Source organism: Leuciscus leuciscus (genome assembly GCF_965113295.1).
Source record: "Leuciscus leuciscus genome assembly, chromosome: 19".
Taxonomy (NCBI): domain Eukaryota; kingdom Metazoa; phylum Chordata; class Actinopteri; order Cypriniformes; family Leuciscidae; genus Leuciscus; species Leuciscus leuciscus.
In genome coordinates this window covers 16399872-16426414 of record NC_138743.1, presented here as the reverse complement: position 1 = coordinate 16426414, position 26543 = coordinate 16399872, and the positions used below count along the sequence as shown (strand labels likewise).

At 41.4% G+C, this 26543-nt stretch overlaps 1 protein-coding gene across 4 annotated transcripts in view; it reads left to right on the top strand.

Moving 5' to 3' along the window:
* The window catches only part of nrxn3b (neurexin 3b), a 494879-nt gene that overhangs the window by 423334 nt on the left and 45002 nt on the right, over positions 1 to 26543 (top strand). For all 4 annotated transcript variants that reach the window (XM_082148443.1, XM_082148442.1, XM_082148445.1 and 1 more), the window contains 3 exons: positions 5097 to 5268; positions 21004 to 21093; positions 22142 to 22452. In XM_082148443.1, the coding sequence (XP_082004569.1) occupies positions 5097 to 5268; positions 21004 to 21093; positions 22142 to 22452 (573 nt within the window). The remainder of the gene's footprint in view (positions 1 to 5096; positions 5269 to 21003; positions 21094 to 22141; positions 22453 to 26543) is intronic.

The window sequence follows — 26543 nt, the reverse complement described above, 5'->3', positions numbered from 1 at the left end:
TCTGTTTGACATCGGAGTTTGGTTGGAGTGAATGCTATTTTTTTTTTTTTTTCAGGTGCACACCAAGAAAGGTTGTATTACTTTCATTACAGAATTACTTGCTGAAATGAAAATGTATTGATTACAGTTAATTTGCCTATTACAGCATAATGCATTGCTCATTGGTGCTTGTCTCTGCAGAAATTACCTTTGGCGAGCTTTGCATTCTTTGTACCTTTGGCAGACAGACATAAGTGCTGATCTGTGTATGTCAAGACCTTGTAATAAAATTATTTTATTACAAAAAAAGGAGAAACAAACTTGTGAAACTGGCATCTATTCCTGAGTTGTTATCTAGCTACAGTGGTCAACAGCTGGCACAAAACTGCACTAGAACGTTGATGTTGCAAACGTCCCACAGTTCTGAGCAAAATGATTCAATGTGAATGCAGAACTGCAGGGGGAATCGTGGATTCGGACAGAGCAATTGAAAGATTCCTAATTATAACATAAACATTTGCTGTATAAAGTTTGAACGCTATTGTTTGCCCTCTGTTTTCTTTACACTGATGATGGTGGTTGCATATGGTTCAGTCCCTTGCCAAGAGATCAAGGTACTTCGCTCCTGTCTGCAGGCTGCCACAGCGATAGAGGCTTTCTGGGAGAGATTTGATGCCTGGGGCTGACTTTTTGTTGGAGCCATTGATCGGAGAGACAGAATTGGATTGTGTAGCTTATTACTGGTGTCAGTGAACATTACATGGGGGAGAGATAGAGCCCTTCTTTATCAGTGCAGGCTCCTGCTGCAACTCAAATTACTTTTATCACTCTTGGCTACCCTGGTACCACCCACGGCGGAGAAACACCAGACATTATGCTCTCGGTCGCAGTGAAATTCTGCAATAACCTTCTAAATGTTTGCCGCCATCTGTGAGACATCAGGTATTATATCAGAGAAAGTGCAAAAATCAACAAGCATCAGTCTTGTGTGCTGGTCCCTTTCGAATGAAAAAAGCAATATAGTGTGTACTGTCTTACCATGATGTGTTAATGCTGCTCAATAGCTTGAATATGGAAATTGAAATTGACTATAGTAGTGTGTAACAATATCCAGTCATTGTTATCATCATTGTGAATGGTTTTATTTTCGTTAGAATAAAATTTACCTTTACCATCCAATTCTTTGAAAAGACAATGAAATGTTGTGGGCCATTGCAGTGTAATTGGAAATGTCAATCACGCCAGTCTGGAAATGCAAGTAGGGAACCAAAACTTAGTGAGCTGCCTACTGTGACTGAGTGACTGATTTGGAGCACTTCAACTAATGCAGAAACTCCACTTGCCAAATAGCTCTGGTAGACTCAACTTGCAGTTAGCACGCACTCAAAAAAATCTATAATTTAACACCTTTTGTATCAGGTTTCTGTTTCAAATGTGATTACATCATATTAAATTGATTTGAAACAGTTACTCTTTGACTTAACTTGATGTTTTCATTTTGAAATAACATGTTTCAATCAAGTAACCCAATCAAACAGGACTTTCACTTCCCATCATGCTTTGCAAAGGGGCTGAATTGTAAGAGTAAATGTTACAGTTTATGTAAAGAGTAAAAGTTTGATAATGTTTTTTTTAATATATATTTTATTATTATTTTTATATTTATTTTTTTATATAGCAAGATAAGAAAATGGAGAGACTTGTTAATGTTTAATGTTCTATTATGTTGGTATTTAAAAGTTTCTGTTATGTTAGTGTTTTGGGGGGTTACCATGTGGTGAAGTGTAGAGCATGTGCTTGGGTTGAGGACCTGCTTAGAATTCAAATTACTTTAATAATAATGCAAACACTATGGTAGTGCTTTGGATGAAACCTGTATCATATGTTTATTCATTCACTTATTTACATTTGTGTAGTCTTACCCATAGATACCAATACATTGATGATTCATCAGTGGCTGTTTCAATGGGTTTTAAAAGCTATATGAAAGCTGTCCGCCATATTGGAACAATCAAAGCCGGTCCGTGAATACTCGAGAACAAGTTGACTGAGTGTTTGCAACCGTAGTTACACTCATGTATAAATATCTGCAATACACTTCAGCTGATGATTTTGCTAAACTAACACAATACAACCGGACCAAGGTGTCAGCTAACATGACATTAAAAAGTAAAAGTAAAACCATTAAAAAGTACCATAGTACCAAACCTGTAATATTGAGATAATAAATATAAATATAGGTCTTACCTGCCATCTTGGATTTTTCTTTCTTTTTTTTTCATAGAAATCACCACAATGAATTTCTTCGCAAAGGATGTAATATAGGCTGCCTTAGAATTTGCCAATACCAGGTTTCTAAGGAGGCAGCATTATTACATTTCTTTCATTTTCGTCTAGAGTGTGCTTATGCCTGGTAGTCAGCTCTCTAGGTTTTTTAAACTGAGCAAATGTTGCTTGCGGTTGAGACAGAATCGGTGAGCTAGAAAGAGATGCCTGTCTTCAGAGAAATCTGTAGTGAAGCCTCCTGACTCACTTCCATTTGTTATCATTTCAGCCCTCACAACAGAAACTGTCTGAACTAGGATATCTAATAATCAGATGGTCCTGCCCATCCAGCTGTTACTCTATGAGAATGTGCAGAATTTGTGCCAGGCATAGTGCATCTGCAATCAGAGAGCTTAAACAGACTCTTAGATCAGGTTGCTGTGTACTGCACTGCTTTTCTTGGCTCTAATGGAGAGCGCATATTAATGAATCATTCTTCGGCTTTTGGTCTGGATTCACTAAATTAACACTCATGGTACACCTCTCATTAAAATCATTCATGCACCTCAATGTTAATTGTCCATTGAGCCCTCGTCAGCAGGTCTTAGGTTACATTCGTTGAAAGTGGAGCATGCTGGGAGTCTTGAGGCGCTCAGAAAACATTGGGGAACAGTGAATGCTGAAGCGTGTTGGTGGCAGATTAATTTATCACACACTTCAGTACAGCACATCCATGTATTTATTTACCTTTGTTTTTGTTTGAAAAATGGCTTCCTCTGTGCCAAGCCTTGAGGACAGGTAATTACACCTTCAAGAGTCCTGGTGGGGATTAAAACAAATGACATAAGAAAGGAAATGCACTCCATCTTGTCTGGCATGCCTTGAAACCCTTTTGTGATGGCTATGTGAACATGAATTCGGAACAGTGAAACTGACTTTGCAGATAGTACCAGTAAACTGCAAAAGACAATGGGGAAAGGTTGTCTTAGTTGTCCATCGGGGAGTTATGAAGAGTCCCCAAACAAGAACCATGTGGGATACATATGAGAAAGGTGGAAGAGCATATGTTTGTGAATTTGCAGTAGGTCGGTACGAAGTGCATTAGTCATCGTTACGTGCATGCCCCACATTCCTCTTGGCAGCTCATTCTTATCTACTGGATTTAAGAAAAAATACAGCAGCCTTGGCATCCAAATCCATTTGTGTGCTCTCTTGGCAGCATCTTTGAGGAGGTTTCTAAAAGTGGATCACTTTAACATGCAAATATTTCCTGTTAATTAAGCACCTTCATCCTTTTTAGGGATGCTTGATATAATTTTTTTTTTTTGTGTGTGTGTGTGTGTGTGTGTGTGTGTGTGTGTGTGTGTGTGTGTGTGTGTGTGTGTGTGTGTGTGTGTGTGTGTGTGTGTGTGTGTGTGTGTGTGTGTGTGTGTGTGTGTGTGTGTGTGTGTGTGTGTGTGTGTGATACCGATATCGCAGTCTTGAGTATCTGCAGATACAGAGGACCGTCCAAAATCAGTACTGTTTTTCTTGATTATTTTAAAAGTGCTGTACCTCACTAACTACTAGGGGTATAACAATATATCGTGTCACAATATATCGCAATACAAAAATGCAACAATATGTATCGTGGATAGTGACAATATGTATTGTGTATAGTTCACCCAAAATAAAAGTTACTGTGTGAGGAAAAAAATCTAGTTTTCAGAGTTTTAGTGTCAGTACTACATTAAACTAAAATATATAATGTTGAATATAATGTATAATAATGCAATGGGAGAATATTGTGGGTCCTGATAATGGCAAATGTTTTATGTTACCAGTAAAAAGTGGCCTACATCATTTTAAATATATCTAGTCAGTGACACAGTGCAAGCATATTTGTCTAAAACTAATTCTGTATTTTCCGCTTCAGAATAATGAATATTTTTATTCTGGTGTCACTAGTGTCCTGTGCATTGGGTTTCCAGCACCAAGTCCAAGCCAATCATTTACACCCACAATGTAATATCAAATTTAGCATTTTAATCAACAGTTAATTTTTTGTTAACCTTTTATCATATGTCTTGGAGTATCGCAATTATATCGTATCGTGAGTTCAGTATCGTGATATGTATCAAATCGTGACATGAGAGTATCGTTACACCCCTACTAACTACACAATAATTCATTATAAAAAATAAGAAATACACACAAACACAGATTCTCAAATACAGACGGGCACAAAAGCGCATATTTGAATCCCAGTACCATGATTATGCACTTAAAGCAAGCAACATAGATTTACTGAGCCTTTTTCATCAGAGTTTTAAATTCCATTTGCTCTATAAATCACAAGTTGTATTAAGTCCTATACGTCAGTGGTCTAATCTAACAGACACTTGGTATCAAGTACCACAACTCCAGCAAAATACAGTCATTTTAAACATTTATGTTCAGATTATGTATAATAATTGGAACATTGGACAGTGTTTTATAAATGTAAATGAATGTGACATGCTGTTTGAAGATGCTGAATGGAAAAGAGTTTCCGTGAACTTAAATTTAACAGCTTAATATGTTGTCTGTTCCTCAAATAAACTGATTTAATGGCTTCAGAAGATTTGAAATATAATATACTAAACCATCTGAGTAGCTTTTTGTTTTTAGAGTAACAACTATGGCTAACACACAGTATCTGATTTTGGATCAGTTCTATCTAACTGATACCTGATCTATCAAAAAGGTCCGTATCAGACAAATATCGAGACTCGGTATCGGATCAATGTACTGTATCCCTAATCCCTTTGCGCTAAGTTAAATTAGCCGTTTGGTATTGCTAGTCTGACAAGATTGTGTTGTTTCTGTTCCAGGAAGAAGGAAAGGTGGGCGTAACGTTCAACATCGGCACAGTGGACATCAGCGTCAAAGAGTTGACTGCAGATGTCAATGACGGGAAATATCATGTGGTGCGCTTCACAAGGAATGGGGGAAACGCCACATTACAGGTGGACAACTGGCCGATCAACGAGCACTTTCCATCAGGTAACACCTGCTTACTAACCAAAGTGAAGTTTCTTCAAGAGAAATTAGTTTTTACTGTTAAACCCACTGGATATCATGTGCTCTCGAGGAAATCAAGGCGTGTAAGGCAAAGGACAACATATTTTCATGCCCATTTAATTTATAATCTGCATGTTTCAAGGCATGCAAATTTTCAGAAATGGGAACAGGTGTTCATAATTATAACACTGATCTCCATTCTGCTGAGAGAAAGGCATAGAAAAGAAAGGACACTGCAAAGAATAAAGCAAATGCCACTTAACTTGATCGACTTGGCTTGCGTTTCTTTCTTAATTGTCCTCGGAAATATCCATATGTGGAAGCAATCAAGCCTGGGCACCTGGCCTGTGCACAATGGCAGGCCAAGCCGTTCCCTTTGTCCCTACGATTAGCGCCATGACATCTGGCCAGCTGCTTTTGAGAGGTTTTGAAAGGCAGAGGGAAGAGTAGGGCGCAGGTTTAAGGCAGTATTGTGGCAGATACAGCAGCTGTGGGAGAATGATCCCCAGACCTCTGTGTATCTGTGACTCTCAGACTTAGGAAGCAAGCAATGATGGATGAATACAAATGAGTTCATCAAATACAGCAGAGGTTTGTTATAGAAGTTCAAGCTACATGGAGAAATAGGGCATGCTGTAATACTGCCCTCAAACGCTATCAAAAAAAAAAACTCTCGAAAACCCTTCACACTCAATTAATTTGGGTTCTGTGTCCTCCACTTTGATGTCTCTGTTGCTTCGGCACCCTCCGTGGGATATCTGGCCCCTGCACTTCTCGTCCAATTAGAGAGCAGCTCTCGTCAGGGTTACTCAAGCTGTATTCAATGGCAGGTCTTTCTAAAGAGAGATAGCCTTAAAATGGCCAACATACAGGCGGAGGGGGCAGGAAAAAGGACACAGGCTAAGTCTGCTACAGCATTAGCTCACTATTCAAGCTGGATCTGTTATGGACACTGACAAAGAGCCAGAGATAGGATGCCATTTTCCTAACAGACTATTAGCCACACTTAAAGCTAAATATAATGCCTGAAATGTCCTAAATGGTCAAACTCAATGCATGTGGTTTGTGTACATGGATAAATAAACCTTAACAGCGTATGGAGGTGTGTAGTGGCTTCTGTTGAAGCTCTTGCATCATTCAGTCTCAAATTAGCCTCAGAGACATGGTGTAATGATATAATGATGTAGTCTATGTGAAACATTCATTCAGTAGACATTCCTCGTGGCATCTAGCAGTATTTGAAATGATTAGATATTTTTACACAGGATCTCTACAGAATCGCTTTGAGAACTGGTGTTTACTTAGCGTAGTGTAAACCACACATTTTTCATAACCTTGCTGAAATAAGAATGTTCTGTGAACCATGTATCAAATAAGAAATTAATCAGGATAGACTGCCATATTAACATGACTCGTCAAACAGAAAAAAGAGTTAAAGAGTAGAATCTGAACAATTTGTCTTTTTAATTCATCTGTCTGTTTGTGTTTGTGTTCCTTCCACCCATAATACATCTATACTTCTAGTAAGCTATCTAGTATGCTACATTGTTGACATCACTATGATGTATGTCTAATTCAGCCTGCATGTATTATCCAGTAGCTCAGTTTATCTTGGTACCATACCAAAAAAAGATTATTCTTAAATTATTTTTAGTCCAGGAAAGTCATTGTTAAAATGGACCATCAATTTGAGTGCACTGTATTGCTGGATATATTATTCCATGCATTTTTGTTGAGTTATATAAGGTTTCACATGTATGTGCTCATTCAGTTATTCCATAAATCCAAGTTCTTTCTTTATTTCTTTAATCCATTATTTCTTTATCTTTGTGTAGAATTAACCACATGTTATGTGCAGTGGAATTCTGGTTAAAAAAAAGCAGTACAGTGCAGCTAAGTTACGCTGATCATCAAGACCTATTGCTCCCCTGAATTAAATCAATGATGTTACATATTGGCCTCGATTAAACCCCACAGCTTTGAATCAGACAAGTACTCGATATTAAAAGGCCAATGCATTTTTCTCCAAATTTCAGTAAAGCTTTGCCTCTGATGACATTTAACTCCTTGACTCCCTCCATCCATCATTCAGTTGCAGATTTGGTAATTCACTGTCTCTTTTGTATACGCATTCACACACTGAAACACTGGTATTATGCAGGACATTCAATGTTTTTAATTTGACAATTATTGATTTCAATTCTTCTGTTAAAGGCTGTGCCATCTCTTGAGTAATTACGGTCTAGGATTCAGACTCATCGACTAAATAGCACTTGAAATCCTTCACGTCAGTGATGCTCTGCGTTCTTGTCTCGCTCAATAAACTGTTACCAGATCCTCACAGCTGTGTTGCCATGGCATGGTGTGAGAATATCCAGGGTACCCGTAATCTCTGAGCTTATTCATATGTTTTAACCAAGCATGATGGGCAAAGCATTTTTCAATGCAGAAGAAATTTAACTCTTTCCCCACCAGTTAAATGTTAATCATTTTCAAAAAACTTTCATAGCCCCCAAAATATTTTGTTCTATGGATATACTACCTGATCTAACAGGAAAATGTAACTATTTTAGGAATTATTATGAATTTGAATCGTACAAAAACGTAAAATTTTTTAAAGAAACTCTAACCCCGCCCCTATACTTACCCATCACTGGGGTTTAATCAGATAGTACGAAATATACAATAAAATAGTTACGAATTGCTGTGAGATTGTGTTGGAATATCAGAACATACAATATATCAAAAGAAAGAACAGAACCTCTGCTTTAAAAAAAAAAACATTTTAGTCTAGCTTCTTTTTTTTATTTTGAACAGAAAGCTACAAAAACCCAATTTTTGTCAAAGACTCAGAATGATGATCAAAACATAGATGGAGTAAATCCATTCCATCAATATCCCGAAAGCTTGCACAGTCCTATACCTCTTCCTGGGTCGACATTTCATTCAGTAACATCAGGCAGTTTTGATTTACATGCGTTTGAATGTTTGATGATTGCGTTAGCTTACATATGCATAAGCAATGCTTCTATAGAGACAGAGCGCAACGCGTCATAATCTGAAGACCACGCCCACCAAGGGGGAAAACAAAGCAACTGTCTCCATTGACTTTGCATTGCGAGAGGCTGCCTCCTTGTCATTTCTTGCTTCTAAGAAAAGACAGAATAATGCCTAAAAGCTGCTATGTGACAAGGTGTACAGCAAACAAGCTAAGAAACCCAGAAATAAGTTTTCATAAGCTGTCGACCCCAAAAAACGAGCGTTTGAGGACATAAAAGTGGATACAGGCTGGAACGAATGGGTAAATTGTGGGATCCTGACACTCAGTATGCACTAAAAATACACCACGTGTGCAGTAAGTTAAACATTTGGTCACTGGTGAGCCAAATATCCAAATGTCAGTTTTATATATTATATTTCTGTAAGATAAACTATCCTGTGTTGCCGATTACGGTCTCCTCCAGCGGACGTACGTTAGTTCTCAGAGTAATGAGACACGTGACGCTCTGTCTCAACTGCCTGTATCCACTTTTATGTCCTAAACACTCGTTTTTTGGGGTCGAGAGCTAATAAAAACTTATTTCTGGGTTTTTTAGCTTCTTTGCTGTACACCTTGTCACACAGCAGTTTTTAGGCATTTTTCTGTCTTTTGTTAGAAGCAAGAAATGACAAGGAGGCAGCCTCTCGCAATGCAAAGTCAATGGAGACAGTTGGTTTGTTTTCCCCCTGGGTGTGGGCGTGGCCTAAATACGCTCTGTCTCTATTGCTTGTTTCTGCTTTTTCATTCACAATTTTGTCAGAATACAGACTACAGCCGTTAATGAAGAATGATAATTTTGCCCCTACTATACGCTGATTTCACGCAGCCGCCATTTTGAAATCGAAAGTGAGGCTCCGGTGGGAAGAACCCCGGAAGTAAAGATAAACAACAATGCCTTGGATTACCAACCTGAAGCTGCTGCCGCGATTTACACTATTGGATGTTAATATCCAATATAGGATATGTATAATAGTTCATTCCTGCTTCGTTTTTTACATTCTGAATTATATATAAAAAATTTATTTTATTTATAAATGAATTTCACTGTATATAGTCTAAAGTATGAAAGAAATGTTTGTACATTTTTAGAATTGACACAACATCATTAAACACAACAATACGCTATCACATTCACGACTCTCCTGTGATTAAAGGCGACACTTCCGGTTCCCTTTCAAGGGAACTCGCGTTGCGTCGAAATGACGCTATGGGAACGCTTTGCGTGATGACGTCTTGAAGCACATGTAAAATCAGTCCAATGGTGTGGCGGAACGTCAGAGGCGGGTGACGTCACGTACCAGGAAGCTATAAAAGCCGGCCCGAAACAGAAAACGAAAGCTTTCTGAGTCTTCAGTTGCGCTCTGTGTTGAATCTGTCCTTGTTATTTGGTGTTGTCTGTCTATATTATATATATATATATTCAGTATGGCGAGCAAGCAGCAGTTTAGAGTGTGTGTCCATCCCTGCCCGCGTTATTTAACGGGAGGTGATACTCACACTCTTTGTGTTGTTTGTTTGGGTGAGGAGCATGCCCAGTCAGCACTCGAGGGTGGTGACTGTGTGCATTGCGAGGCGCTTCCATTGCGTACGCTCCGATCCCGCTTGGCTCGGTTCAATCCCGATCACGTTCCCCAGGGCTTGGGTCCCGCCGCTGCCGAGGCACGGCGTCGATCTCAGACCTGGGGTTCACAAATGGATTTATCAGTGGATGTTGAGACGGGCTCTGCCTTATCTCAACATCCTTCTGATAGATCCAGTGCCTCTCATCAGGGTGTGGAAGCACGCGCTGCGGTTTCTTCCCCCCCGATGGAGGCACCAATACTGCAATTGTCCAGCTCTGAGGAGTTGGACGTTGTTAGTATTGAAGCTGAGTCTGAGGATTCGCCACCTCAGTCTCACGCTTTTGAGGAATTGCTCGATGTTGTCACGAGAGCAGTTCACAGATTATCTATTGAGTGGCCAGAGGATAGGCAGGACGTTCGTTCGAAAAGTAAGCTCGACGAACGCTTCCTGCCATCTCGTACACAGCCTCAGCGAAGAAGCCTTCCGTTTTTCCCCGATCTCCACACCGAGGTGTCGAAATCGTGGGGAAAACCGGTTTCATACAGAGTGTATGCACCACAAACATCCCACTATTCTTCCATTCAGAAATATAAAGAATATGGTTATGGGGAGATGCCGAAGGTGGAGGAGACGCTTGCGAGCTATCTCTCTCCAGCAACGGCATCTTCCCTGAAAGCTCCTTCACTTCCCTCTAAGCCAGTAAAATTCACATCATCTCTGGTTCATAAATCGTATGCAGCCGCTGGTCAAGCTGCAGCGTGTCTGCATACGATGTCTATTATGCAAGCCTATCAGGCAGAATTATTGGGGGATTTAGAGGAGGGCGGGGGAATTGGTCCTGACACAGTGGCTGAACTACGCAGAGCCACAGATCTGTCTCTCAGGGCCACCAAGGAGACCGCTAAATCAATCGGGCGGTCTATGGCAGCCCTGGTGGCCACTGAGAGGCATCTGTGGCTCAATTTGAGAGATATAAAAGAGAAAGAAAAGCACGTTCTCTTAGATGCTCCGGTTTCCACTGTTGGTTTATTTGGTGATGCAGTAAACAGTGCGGTAGCTAAATCTCAGGAAGCTGCTAAACAGGCAGCTGCATTACAAAAACTTCTCCCCCGCCGTTCTTTCATTGAGGCTGCTGAGCGGGAGCAGCCTCACTCCTCTAAAAAGAGCGCTGAACATCGTGCCACTCAGAAACAGAGTGTGTCCTCTCGTGCTCCCCCACAAAAATCTCGGGGACACGGAGGGCGCTCTCAAACCCAGCAGTCTTCGAGGGGTAAAACGGATCTGCGGACCGTTATTACCGCCAAGAAGGCTGCTGGGAAAAAGTCCTGATGTCTGAGGGCTCAGGACAAATGAGGGTAGTCCCCCCGAAGCAGAGCGGTTAACACCTCTTTTCACGGTGCCCGTCTCTCTTCGGTGCCCTCAGGGGACCGTTCTGCCAACCCTGCCACCTCTGGTGTTACAGGGCGCAGCGGTCTCCGGCGAGCACATATCTCAAGGTCCACCCGGAAACGTAGTGGCCTCGGGATGCCCGCCCCCTCTGAGGAGGGTGCTAGAGCAGTCTGTTTGGTCGTTCCCTGCCGGTGCGCCGTTACAGGGCGACGAACCGACTACTCAACAGCAGGAGAAAAATACAGTGCCGTCTCTCTTCGGTGCCCTCAGGGGACCGTTCTGCCAACCCTGCCGCCTCCGGTGTTACAGGGCGCAGCGGTCTCCGGCGAGCACATATCTCAAGGTCCACCCGGAAACGTAGTGGCCTCGGGATGCCCGCCCCCTCTGAGGAGGGTGCTGGAGCAGTCTGTTTGGTCGTTCCCTGCCGGTGCGCCGTTACAGGGCGACGAACCGACTACTCAACAGCAACAAAATCCAGAAACCAGTCTCGAGAGACTGGTACCTCTAGTAGAATATTTGACAGCGTGGAAGCTACTGTCAAATGTTTCTCGTTGGGTCCTGCAGACCGTGGAAAAAGGGTATTAGATACAATTCTATTAACGCCCACCGCGGTTTATGGGGGTCCTGCCCACAGTGGTGGGCCCCGAGCAGGTTCTGGTTATGGAACAGGAAGTAAACACTATGTTAGAGAAAGGGGCCATAGAATATGTACCCCCCTCCAACAGGGAAACCGGGTTTTACAGCCGGTACTTCATAGTTCCAAAAAAGGACGGGGGATTGCGTCCCATTTTAGATCTTCGAGTTCTGTACGAGTCAGCCATGCAGCTCAAGTTCAAAATGTTAACCTTGAGACAAATCGTGCCACAGATCAGGTCCGAGGACTGGTTTGTCACGATAGACCTCAAGGACGCATATTTCCATCCGTCCGTGTCATTGGAAGTTCCTGAGGTTTGCTTTCGGGGGCAAAGCATACCAATATCGAGTTCTTCCATTCGGCCTGGCTTTATCACCCCGCACTTTCACCAAATGCGTGGATGCAGCTCTGGCGCCTCTGCGCCTCCGGGGTATTCGCATCACGAACTACATCGACGATTGGTTGATTTTAGCTCAGTCGCATTAGATGGCGGTTCAACATCGAGATGTTGTTCTCGCCCATATGAAAGAGTTGGGGTTACGGCTGAACGCCAAGAAGAGTGTGCTTTCTCCATTTTAGAGGACCACTTTTTTAGGCGTGGTTTGGGATTCAGTGTCGATGCAGGCGCGCCTGTCATCGCCACGCTTCGATTCCATCCTGGCAGCTGTGAGAAGTGTAAAGCTAGGCCAGCTACTCACTGTCAAACAGTTCCAGAGACTGTTGGGTCTCATGGCAGCAGCTTCCAACGGGATACCTTTTGGACTGCTGCACATGAGGCCCCTGCAGTGGTGGCTCAGGACCAGAGGGTTTTTCCCCGAGGGGCAACCCATTTCGCACAATCAAGGTCACGCGGTGATGCCTACGTGCCTTGGTTATGTGGAAGAAACCTTGGTTCCTGTCCCAGGGCCCAGTGCTGGGAGCTCCTTGTCGTCGCAAACTGCTAACGACGGATGCTTCCCTCACGGGTTGGGGAGCGATCCTGAGGGTCGCTCATCTCAAGGTCTGTGGGAAGACCATCATCGTTCCTGGCATTCTATAGCCTAGAGATGTTAGCTGTCTTCCGGGCTCTGAGGAGCTTTATCACAGGTCTCAGGGGACACCATGTGTAGTACATACGGACAACACGTCGGTAGTCGCCTATATCAAGGGGGTTTGCGCTGGCATGCCATATCCTCTTGTGGTCCCAGGGGAAGTTGCTGTCACTCAAGGCAGCCTACATCCCCGGGGTCCAGAATATAGGAGCAGACACTCTGTCGAGACAGGGGCCGAGGCCCGGGGAATGGTGGCTCCACCCCCGAGGTGGTGGAGCTGATATGGAAATTATAAGTGGATCTGTTTGCGTCTCGAGAGACGTCTCACTGTCCACTTTGGTTCTCCTTCACGCATCCAGCTCCTCTGGGACTGGATGCTATGGTACAGACGTGGCCGAGGCTACGTCTGTACGCCTTTCCCCCAGTTGCTCTGCTCCCGGGAGTTCTGGAAAGAGTTCGCAGGGACCGGGTTTGCCTGCTTTTTATAGCCCCGCGCTGGCCGGGCAGAGTATGGTTTCCCGATCTTGTGTCCCTCCTCGACGGGCATCCTCTGGAGCTACCCGTCAGGAGGGACCTTCTGTCCCAAGCAGGGGGCTCAATATTTCACCCCCGCCCAGAACTGTGGAACCTGTGGGCTTGGCCTCTGAGGGGGCCCAGCTCATAGAGTCAGGTCTCTCAACTGAGGTTGTTGAGACCATTCTACAGTCCAAGCTCCCTCCACGAGGAAACTTTATGCCCTGAACTGAAGAGTATTCACCTCTTTGTGTAGTGACCGTCGGTTGGATCCAGTCAACTGCCCAATTGGTACAGTTCTGGAGTTCCTGCAGGACCGGTTCACTGCAGGTCTGACCCCGTCCACTTTAAAGGTTTATGTGGCGGCCGTAGGTGCTTACCACAGTCCTTTGGGTGGAATGTCTGTGGGGAAAGACCCTTTGGTATCTCGTTTCCCTCGTGGCACTTGGAGGTCCTCCTCCCTTTCGAAATCGGACCAGGAGGCGAATAATTTGCTTTGCCCTGTTCGGGCGTTAGACGCGTATGTCCACAGAGCTGCCCTGTGGCGTAAAAGTGACTTTTTCTCCCCTAACAAGGGAGGTCCAGCGTCTAAGCAAAGGATGAGCAAGTGGGTGGTTGAGACTATCTCACTGGCTTATGAGGCGGCTGGACAGCCTTCTCCTTTGGCTGTCCGGTCGCTCTCTACTAGGAGTATGGCGGCCTCTAAGGCCCTTATATCAGGAGTATCGTTACAGGACGTCTGTGATGCGGCAGGCTGGTCCTCACCGCACACCTTCGTCAGGTTCTACTCTCTGGATTTAGACTCTACTCCAGGGTCTCATGTTTTGTCTTCTTAGTGCTGCTCACATGATTACACACAGGACAGACATTTGTAGCTATGGAGGCGTTGGTATAGACGTTCCCATAGCGTCATTTCGACGCAACGCGAGTTCCCTTGAAAGGGAACGCCTCGGTTACGACTGTAACCTCGGTTCCCTGAAGAGGGAACGAGCGTTGCGTCGCCTTGCCATATCTCCTTCATGCCTGTCAGCGCGACTTCAGACTTTACGAAGCTTTCGTTTTCTGTTTCGGGCCGGCTTTTATAGCTTCCTGGTACGTGACGTCACCCGCCTCTGACGTTCCGCCACACCATTGGACTGATTTTACATGTGCTTCAAGACGACACCACGCAAAGCGTTCCCATAGCGTCATTTCGACGCAACGCTCGTTCCCTCTTCAGGGAACCGAGGTTACAGTCGTAACCGAGGCGTTTTCTTCCCACCGGAGCCTCGCTTTCGATTTCAAAATAACGGCTGCGTGAAATCAGCGTATAGTCTAGTTAAGGCATCGACCAACAGGGACTAACTGCCTGTGATAACCAGTCAAACCTTAAACCTTTCCATGGTAAGTTTGATTTAAACCTTCATTCACAATAATCACAATCAGTGGTTAACCATATCCCAAAAAATAAATAAATAAATAAAATTAACAGTATTTTACCAGGTTTTGTAGGCTGATACATGAGATCAGTACAACAACAGTGTTTACTTAAAAGATAGGTGTAATTTTACAAGTCAGTCGTACTCACTGCAGAGTGTATTTGAGTGAGATTAGCATTTTCCATTCATGTGATTTCAGAATAACATTCTTTAGCTGCTGGCATTGCAGGGTGGAAAACATGGTTTCAGTTGATGGACTATGGTGTGTGTTTACTTGGAAGAAACAGATGGCAGAAGAGATAATTGAAGGGCAGCAACAGGCTCAAGCTCTCCTGGGAGAAGTTGGGAACTTTTTCCCTTCTTCAATAACTCCATTACCTTCCCATCATGGCAGACTATCAGTAATTCCTTGGCGGTAGATTTAAAAGGTGATGCTACAATCGATAAAGTACACTCTGCTTTACTACTTTTCTGTGTTTTACAAATTTAACCTTACGACATGAAGTGACTTCGTCACACTAAAGACAATATTTATACAGCCCTTGACTTTTACTTTGTATTTGCTCATTAAATTTCACCATTGTTCTTACATTTGTAAATCATGGTAACCACAAGAAAAACCACACATGAATTTGACTGAAAAAAAACCCCCATTATGGTTTAGTTATAAAAGTAGGTTATTTTTTATGAAAATCAGTGGCCTAAACAAACTAAGTATAGATATAAATGAAAAGAGAACTTCCTTTAGCCATTCAATGGAGACAGAGGTGCGTCACTTCCCAGCAGAACACACATTATTCTAACATGTGTTCAGCGAGACCTTCATAGCCAAGGTTCGACTGCGTTCCAATGAAGAACAGACTCTTCTCACTTCTTCACCAGTGCGGGTCATGAGGAGCTGGCAACAGAATTCATTCGCACATGTTTGTATGCTTACAGCATCTGCTGACGGCCCCCTACCGCAAATCTCTGGCACTGAAAGGGGATGTTCTGACACAACGCCAGCATTTGTTTTGACTAAAGCGCTTCCATCTGAAGGGAGTGATTCAGATATTGTTCTAGCGGGAAACCTACACAAATGTGCTGATGGAGGGGAGGAAACAGAGACATCTCTCACAGATATGAGCTCTTCTTTTGCTCTGAGCTCTTATGGAAGAGGAAATGTGACACTCCAGGATTGTGTTGTAAAGTTATATAAACGCTTATACTGGAATATACTGTTAGCAGAGAATGTCTAATAGGAAGAGAATTGGCACTCTCTGGTTACTTCCGGTTTCTGGACTGGCTGCAGTAACACGTCTCTGTCCATGCGGGGGCGCTCGCAGGCGAGTGCAGAATGAATGGAGGTCTATGACGCTAAACCATCAAAATCCACTTTTCTCAGGATATAATTTTTTGTCTAGTAATTTGAATGTTGTATTCGAAAGGAGATGCAAAGAAATTACACATTGCTGGGTGTTAGATTTTTTAGAGTCACTTATTTGCTTTAAAAAGTATTTTAAAATGTCAATGACGTCATACGGCAATCCTTCAGTCGCTTTGGTGCTTTCACGCTCGGCACTTTCTTTTCTCTCGAGGCATCGACAACACAGCTGACACAGGTAAATACACGTGCTAGAAGAGTTTTTGTTTTGTTTGTTTCTGGTCCCGCTTCGGATGCCATGATGCCATCAAGCGGTATCTCTGGTCGTAATCAGTCCTCCACTGACCAATCAGCGTTCATTAGCAGAATGCTAGCGTGTTATGGGCAACAACAACTCAACCTGTAAGAAATCGAAAGGACATAAGTACTCGTTCATTCAATTTTCGACCTATAACCCATGTTGAACTTGCAAAACCTACAATAAAATCTGAGATTTCTCAACGGCAATCGGGTGAAAGAGACAAATTTAGCCGTCTAGCCCCATAGGCTCCCATTCAGTCTGCACTCGCCCGCGATCACCTCCAGTGGAACTCTAATGGAACTGCAACCAAGATCGATAAAATGGGGCTAATAGGAAGTGCCAAGGCTCTCCGTAGACGGGCTCTGCTGTTAGTGAACATCCTGACGCCGCTCACACTGCTGAGAGCGTTGTTTATATTAATATGTAAATATGTGCTGCACGCTTTCCTCTCTTTAACAAAATAAACACAACAAAAATTACAGCGGTGAGAAAACATTTGTTAAGAAAGCATCTGATCACAGCGATGTGGATATGTTTGCACCAGCTGTGTAATTTGGCACTCCAGTAAAGTCACGTCACATTTATTTATTTAGCACACAGATTGTTTGAATCTTTTCCCACTTTTCACAGAAAATTCCCTAATTTGTGAGAAAACGCTTTCCCGCCGTTGACAGAAACTTCCGGCTTTCCGTGTTTTCTCTGTTGAAAGGTAGGGGGCGCTGTTAAACAACTTCTAAAAGAGTACTGAATCTCCTAATCAAAACACAGGCGAAGAAGACGCAGAAACAAGCGATATCATATGTAAGCATAAGCATATGCAAAACAACGTGATCATCATCAATATTAAACAGCATATAAATCAAACTGCCTAATGTTACTGAATGAAATGTCGACCCAGGACGAGCTACAGGACTGTGAAGCTTTGGGGGTGTAGATGCACTCTAACTATTCCATCTATGCTTAGATTATCATTCTTAATCTGATCCAGACATAGTCTTTGACCAAAACACCCTTTTTTCAGCTTTTTGCTCAAAATGTTGCTTTTTTTATGAAACTTTCCCATATTCAAGTGTTGATAAAAAAAATTCATGAAGCTAGAATAAAACGTTTTTGTTGTTGTTTAAAAGCAGAGGATCTGTTCTTTCTTTTCATATATTGCATGTTCAGATATTCATACTACGAAATATTCTGGGGACCATGAAACTTTGGTGAAAATTATCAAAAATGTTGGCGGTGACTGGCAACTTTTTTCAAAAACGCTAAACGCTTTTTTCCCAAAACTTCAATTTCTGCTATAAAGCAGCTCTCCAGTATGTTCATGTTTTTACTTATGGAATTCTGACTTCAACGGACTTAACAGAAGAAATAAACCGGGGAAGATTTCCACGTCAGAGAAGGTGGAGCCTCAGAGCCACATCTACCTATTCCTATTATGAAATCTCCACGGACCAGTGGTAGTTCAAAGGTGTTTACCTTTTCCAGAAAGTTCGCTTTGGCAAGCTGTTTCGAGCACCAAACGCCAATTCGCTTGAAGTATATCAGGTGGTGTCGAGTATAGACAGAGTATAGCGATTTTCATTGAACATTGTTTGGGGGTTAGAAAGCGCTGCAGAGATCATCATATGTATTCACATTAACATGAGAGATAGCAAGTTCTGGCAGAGCGTCTGTTTTCTGAAATGAATGTCCAAACCCTCAAGCTCTTCTAGATCTCTCCAGCATGCAGGCCTCCATCCAGGAAAGCCACTCCAGCCCCGGGCTCGCATGAGCTGCCCGTCTGGATCAAAGGCATCGGCAGCCCTGGAAGCTACTTATTACCCCCCACCCTCACCCCTTTACCTCGCCCACATCCCCCCTGCTCTGCCAGCAGTCACCAGCTCACTTTGAAGACCCTTTTTTGCCTATTTTAAAAGGAGAGCACAAGAAAAGCAGGGCTTTAAATCGCTACCGGCCACATCCATTTCTCATCCCTGTCACTGTAGAACCTTTGTGTCTCTGAATAGCACTCCTATTCTATGCACCTTTTTCTCTTTGTGAAGTTCTAAGAAGGTACGCTGTGACTCAGCGCTCAGTAGCTTTAGCTAAGTGAGATGTGTTGAGTAACTTTGCTCTTTTCAAATCCTTTTTGCATTTTTTTTTCCTTAGGCTGTGGTGTTTTTTCTTTCTTTCTTTCTTTCTTTCTTTCTTTCTTTCTTTCTTTCTTTCTTTCTTTCCTACTTTCTTTCTTTCTTTCTTTCTTTCTTTCTTTCTTTCTTTCTTTCTTTCTTTCTTTCTTTCTTTCTTTCTTTCTTTCTTTCTTTCTTTCTTTCTTTCTTTCTTTTCTCCCATTACAACATCTCCAGAGAATTGCTGTAAAGTATATTTTTTTCTTATGTTAGATGTATGAGAAAAAAAATGAAGATTTCAAAAATGAAAATTCTATCATATATTACTGTTTTTGAAGAATGTTCATGCAGCTTTTTTCATACAATGTGAGTAAGTGGGTACAGATGCTGTTGAGTTTTCAAAATGACAAAAAAGCACCAAAAAACATAAAAATGGTCCATATGACTTGTCCACCGTATTATTGTACTATAGTTTAAAGTATAAAGGGGGGATTTTCCTGTAATGATATTCCCTGTTATATTAAAATGTCAAAGGCAAATCACAGAAGAAGTGTATTTGTAAAACAAATGTACAAATCTTTACAAGTGTACAAATCTTTATTTCTATGGTCCACTTTAGGCATTCTTCTAACTATAAGTAACTTTTCAACTACATGTCAACTAACTCTCACTAGAGTATTAGTAGACTGTCTGCTTAATATCTCCTAACACTTTATTTTGATGCTCCACCAACAGACATTCTACTGACTATAAGTAACTTTGCAACTACGTCAACTTATTCTACTAACCCTAACCCTTACAGATAACCCTAACCTAACAGTCTTCTACAGTCTACTAATACGTGAGAGTTAGTTGACATGAGAAAACACTTCTCTGCCATTAACAAGATTTGACGGTTTTTCGTTTTTGACGAGTACAGTCTCTCCAGATCAAAACACAGGCAAAGAAGAAGCAGAAACTAGGGATCTCATAAGCAGATGCATATGAAAAATAATGTGATTATCAACAATAAACAGCATATAAATCAAAACAGCCTAATGTTACCGATTGAAATGGGTAACCAGGAAATGGGTCAACCCCAAAGGGGTGTTGATGGATTCGATCTACTCCATCAATGTTTTGATCATCGTACTGAATCTGATCCAGATGTAGTCTTTGACAAAAACTTTTCTTTCTTTTTTTTCAAAATTGATCATGTTTATGAAAATTACTCACAATCAAGTGTTGATAAAAAAAAAGATTTCATTAAGCTAGAATAAAAAAATATATTCTTTTTTTTTCTTTTTTTTTATAAAGCAGAAGGTCTGTTCTTTCTTTTGATACATTGCATGTTCAGATATTCACACAACAAAATATTCTGGGGGCCATTACAATTTCACTAAACCTTCTTTAGTGAAAAAAGTTGGCTGGCAACTTGTGAACCATTGAAGTGGACTAATTAAATAAAGTGTAATCGGTGGATTTATTATTTTATTTTGAAGAAAACTTCAAAGATGAGAATCTTTTTTATATACTTTAGTTTGAAAGAAAAGCATGCCATTTTATTCATTATGACCAACTTTTATTTAACAAATGCTTGAAATATTAAAGCTCCTATGTTTATTTGACATTTGATGAACTGGTTGACATTTCTCCAACATTTGATGAGCTGGTTGCAGCATGTGTTTGGAGCAGCTGGGCATGACGTAAGCACAACCAAGATGGCAGATGTTAGATTCCCTCTTACAGCACTAATGCTTCACTCATTTTAGAGAAAGAAATATAACAAAGTCCAATGGCAGAATATTCAAGCTCCTCTGAGGGCTTCCAGGGACCCCGCAGCAGCAGGCCTCACACCACGCTGTAATGATCTCATCTGTATGCACTGTCTTCCTCAAATCTGTGTCATCACAAGCCTTATTTCCCAGCAGGTTTAGAGCTTCTACACATTATCTCTCTCTCTCTCTTTCTCATTCACTCTTTCCCTTACAAATAGTTTGTAAAGTGTTCCTTGGCCCCTTGAAATGTAAGAGCATATGATGTCCAGTGGGAAAAGAGTTACACCTCATTTTAAGGATTGCTGAGCAGGAGATGGGAATACTGTTTGAAATGAATTGTTAGTATGTGTCTCGCTTTCACAGTTGTCTGTATGTTGCCATAAAGTCTAAATGTGATGCGTGATTCTTGTTCCAAATAATTATGTGTTAAACTGTTTATGAGTTGGTTATTTGATAAAAATGCTTTATAATCTTAAAACTGAATTTAACCTTTCAATGAAACCTAAACAAGAACTAAATAATTTTAAACACGGCTAAACCTTCTTAAACAGTGTATAAATGTGCAATGTGCTAAGATGTCTTTTAAACTTTCAAACTTTAAAGGCAACAGCGACATTGAGCGTTATCAAATGGCTAATAAGAAAATCCCGTTCAAATATACCCGGCCGGTCGAAGATTGGCTACATGAGAAAGGTAACCTTCACAAGACCCTCAGTGTTTTCTTTTGTTTTCGTTGATTTTAATTTGCGTTCATATGCTCCTTGTCATGCCGTTTCGTTATATTTTTGTCCAACCAGTTCTGATCAGCCTTTTGCCACTAATTAACCTAAAATGTTCATAATTTACTTCCCTTCCCATTACGTAAAATTTTCGTATTATTATTTTTTTTTTTTATGTGGATTGTGATCCTCTTTTGTTATTTCCATCAGATCATTGACCAGTTAAAGGGACTGGTAACCAAGAATAACACTGCAGAAGTACATAGCTCCTAGTCTCCAACTTTAAATCTAAACCAGAACTCAACACAAGTCATTATACTTGTTTTTTACTTTTCATTGGAATGATCTTCCATAGCGCTAGTGTTAGTGGTTGAATAGGCCATAAACCCAACCCGTAATGCAGCACGTTTCTAAAGAAAACAAATTGGCGCTGAAATATTAGTGAAACGCCACTTTGCTGACTCAATTGCTGACGCAGTTTTGTGTTTGTAGCCGTTGATGAAATCGACTGACACCTCTTCACAGTTTCATTCAAAAAAAGGATGAAAGGGCGGTGACCATTCATCAAATTTACCATTAAAGTCCTTTGGATTATTAAATGCGTTTAAAGGTCATTGCCTAAACTACATAAGATGATTATAAAGTCCCTTTAACACTGTCTAAAGCCACTTTGAAATCCCATTAGTGGTTCTACATGCATGAATCAACATGATGTTCCTTTGAAATGTATTAGATGAGCTTTCTTCCTTTGCCCACTTTAATATAGAATTGTAAATGTGTAATAGCTTTAATCGGCCTGCATTTCTATTTCTAACCATATGAAAAGTCATTTGGAATTTGCCTCAAAACATTTGCATGAGAAGCACCTCACAGTAAAGTCAATAAAGAACATTAATTTTAATGCTATATGCTTGGATTTTAAAAGCTCAAGCGTTAATGATAAAGTTAATCAATTAGCTAAATTAAAAAAAAGTGACATAAACCATTCTAACTGTTTCCTTCTTCACTGGTCTTTCCCTCAGGTCGTCAGCTGACCATTTTTAACACCCAAGCCACCATCTCAATAGGCGGTAATGACCGCAAACGACCATATCAAGGCCAGCTCTCTGGTCTCTATTACAATGGCCTGAAGGTTCTCAACATGGCAGCTGAAGGTCATGTTAATATCAAGATAAATGGCAGTGTGAGACTGGTGGGAGATGTACCTACTAGCAGAAGCCCCTCACGCACCACCACTTCCATGCCCCCGGAGATGTCCACCACCTTCATCGAGACCACCACCACACTGTCAACCACCACTACCCGCAAGCAGCGCTCACCACCAACCATTCAGGTAGGAATCAGGATCCTTAGATCTTCTCAATTTAGTCTCCTTGAACTAGGGCTATAGCTTGAATTCACAGAGCCTGGGGGAAAAAATCTTAAAACTAGCCAAGTATGCATTTATTGTGCATTTATGTTTTTGTCTAAAAAAATCATCCACTTGATGCCATATGCCACAACTTGCTACCATAAATTAGAACAAATTTAAACTTTAGAAATGAAGAGACCTCAGATCTCATGTCTAAAGCTTTAACTACTATCCTCTTAGTATTAAAGTGGAAGTATGTAAGATTTTTTGTTTTATTGTTAACCCAGATTATTGTTCATTGACTGCTATTAGTATGCCATTCATGGGTTTATCTCTCCGAAAAGTGTAAACATTGAACCATCTAAATTTTGAGAGTGGTCCGCTCAGATCTTTCTCTTTCCAACGCAACCTATAGCAAGAGTTTGGGTCGTGGCTACTGTAGCAGGCCAAGCCAGCTTCTGTAGCTGTAGTGTAGCTGATGCTTTACAAGGGAAAAGAAATTCAGCTTTGGGTACAGGAGTGCAAGCCAAATTTTGCTTCATTTAGACCTTCAAAGATTAAACAGGTCTTGAACGCAAAGTGAATGGGGCATTGCAATACAATGCTTTAATACAACATCATCATGCACCCATTTAGAAAGGCAAATTTTCCAGGTTGTAATGTTTACTTTGTGTCCAGTGTAGAAAGCTTCAAAAAGTAGAAAAATGTCAAAAAAAATAAAAAATTATCCTGGTGCAAGATATTTTGGATGAGTTTATTATAAGCGAGATTATTGCGTGTGCTCTAGAGACAGTGTGTTAGCCTACTCAATTGCCTACTCATGACACAGCTAAAAGTATTTCTAAAATGTTGGACATTTCATTAAAAGTATCCTACTTTTACCTGATGAAACATGTCTTCACAAGACCTATAAGAGCTTTATTTATGATGTTCGAGCTGGGGGAGGCGTGACTCGTGGAGCTTGCAAAATATGTATTTTTTAAATTCCGCTAGGTGCCACTGGTGTCGCAGAAACTACATACTTTACATTCAAGGCTATTAAAATGTTCAAATAGTGAGTGTCAATATCCAGCATTCAAACCTTTTCCTCAAATGTGTAAAACGTTTAAAGTAAGGTGTAAAAAAGTGGGGAGAAATTATATAGGACTTCCCTTCCTCAAAAAAAGGAAAACAAAAGCCATCAAAGACATCAGACCTCATGTGACTAGTGTGTTCAAAGGTTTTGAACACAAATGACCATTTGGTAAAAATGAAAACAAGTAGGTAAAAAAGTGAAACTCCACACAAGTGAGCATTTGTGCAGTACAGGGAAGATTATCAGTAAATATCTTAAATTTTTTATTGTTCCTCACACAAAAGCTATCATTTTGTTTTAGGAAATATTGAATATACTTTTGATTAATTTATGCAACTTTCTTGTCCATTTTGGAGCTTGGCATTATAAATCACTCCAGTGTTAGAAAAGAGTTCAGTTCTGCCTAATATCTCATTTTGTGCTTCTTAGAAGAAGAAAAAATAAAGGGTCGGAACGATATAATGGTGAGTAACTGATGACATTCTTCCCTGGGGGTGATCATAGCATTTCTGTCTGTATGTGCTGTTTAGATGCCTTGTGCCGTCTGTCGACTTCCAGAATGCTTTCTTTAACACATTCTGACGTGAGGCCAATGAATGTCTGATTGTGCTGACCATTTTATTGATGCTAGAGGAAAAATTGAAGCAGCAGTCTTCGTATTAAAGCCATAACTCGCCCTAGGGCACTGCTCAGCGACAGGCAAAGAAGACTTATTCTCTCCTCACCCTTAAACAGATCAACCAGCAAAATAATAACCTCTCATGTCAGCGAGAACCTTCTGCGACGTGACTTCATCAGTACGGTGGAAACCCACTCATTGATAAGAGCCTTCAAACAGACCATTTCAGAGCATGAAGGTTTTTTTTACCTATTGACCTTTTTGCCATCTATATTTGCAATAGAAACAGGAGCTGGATGTGAACTCTTATCAGGTAAGCACCATGACTTAACTTGTTAACTGCTAGGCCACAGCCCTGAACGAATGCTATTTATCGTGTTATCATATTAGCGCTGTTGCCTCACAGCAAGAAGGTTCTCAGTTGAGCCATGTGTCAGCTTAGTCAGGTGTCCATTTTTTTACGGATTCTGCATGTTCTCCCCCATATTCCAAAGACCCTCATATAGACAATCCTACAGGTTAGGTGAACTAGAGACTGCAGTAGGTATGAGTGACAGTGAGATGTCTGACACAGTGAGTGTGTCTGTCTGTGTATGTTAGCTCTGCAATGGGCTGACCACTTGTCCAGGCTGTTTTTCTGCTTTCAGTCAGAGATGCTGGGATAGAATCTAGCACTCCCGCGACCCTACATAGCAGAAGCAATATATTGAATCGATGAATGGATGGATATTAATACATGGTTACAGTCTGTGCTTCCACCATGTAAGGCATGTTACTCGATTAACGTCCTTGTTACTCCTGGAATGGGGTTTAGGACTAGGGTTGAGGTTTAGATTGAGGGCTGGGTTTTGGGACTGTAACAACATTCTTTAACAACATTGCGTTTTGATTTTAGTATTAGTTGGGGTTAGATTAAGGTTAGTAGAATATTTGTCAGGAATGTTGCTATATAATGGTACTTTGCTATATTATTGTAAATTAAAGCACTATAATGCACTTATGAAAAAGGATTCATCTGTAATGCATTCTATTAGCATAAACTCAATGAAACAAATCACACATTTTATGAGAGCTTTATTTTTCTGCTTTAAACTATGAATTCTGTAAGACACTCTTACAGAATTAACGGCAAAATTAGAGATCCAGGTCTCAGCCACAACATCTTTAAGTATGTTCATTCTCTGACAAGATCTCCATTGTTTTTTGTTTTTTGGGGGGGGGTTTATTTTTAGAATAGCTCTCCCAGATCAATTTCAGGATCTCAGGCAGTCTGATTCATGCTGTGCCCACAAATTAATTTTCCATAAGTCTCACGTTTAGTGCTCCCTTGCTGCCTGTCAGCATAGACAGCAAAAGAAGTACCTGCAGAAGTTGACAGATTTCCATTCCCTGTGGGTCCCAGGCTGTGACCGATGTTGGGTTGTTCTGAGTGGTTTGGGGTCCAGCACCTGCACTATATTGGCACAGCCCTCTGACTCCCCACTCTTGCAGGCCACCCCAGGGTCTGAGAAGTGAGAGGAGTGCGATCATATTTTATCCATAGATGGAGTGAGCTGATCCAGGCAGGGGTGGTAGAGCAATATCACGCTTAATTAATGATGGGACTCCTGGGAGAGGTTTCGCCTCACACTTGATCTCTGGTAGAGGAGGGCGACTCTAGTGAGGGTGTGCATCCATTCGTCTCCAGCGAGGGCTGTTCACTGTGCCCCGGGCTGCTGTCTGCTCAATGATGCTTCTATACACTAGGGAACAACAGAAGCAAGAGGCATTGTAGCAGTACTGACATAACTGAAGACCACACTGAGCATGGGAACAGAGACACACATAACCACACATTGTCTATTAGTGGTAGCTGTTTTTTCAGAGAAGGTGCAATCAGCGCCCTTGACGGAGCAATAATGAGAGCATCAATACTAATAGCTGCAAGCAGTTGTATAGCATACTCTGTTTTTGTAGAAGTAGTTAGGCTGTAATAATTTTTCTCAACCTGGGTGTCTCAGGGACACACTTGTCTGAAGGTAGAGGGCACATTCCCTCTGTTAGCTCTCCTTCATCGCGGTGCTTGTCCTGCAATTGTAGTGCAGTAGCTCACTTGTGACACATGACCCCTTGTCAAGTGTGAACATGAATGCTGCTTCGGTACTGAGATGTTAGGGCACATACTGAACTGACTAGAGAAAGCTCTAATGGAGCATTTGATGGATATGAAAGAGCAAGATGCATCTTGAGGGTGTGGAAATGGGGAAAAAAGTTAATTGGATTGCCGAAATCTCAACTAAACCCGCTTCTCTGAGATCAATGGATGTCTATGTATGAGTTTGTTAAAGCGAAAGTTGCAAACATCAGAATGCCACACCTTGTGTTTTGTTATCTTTGTAG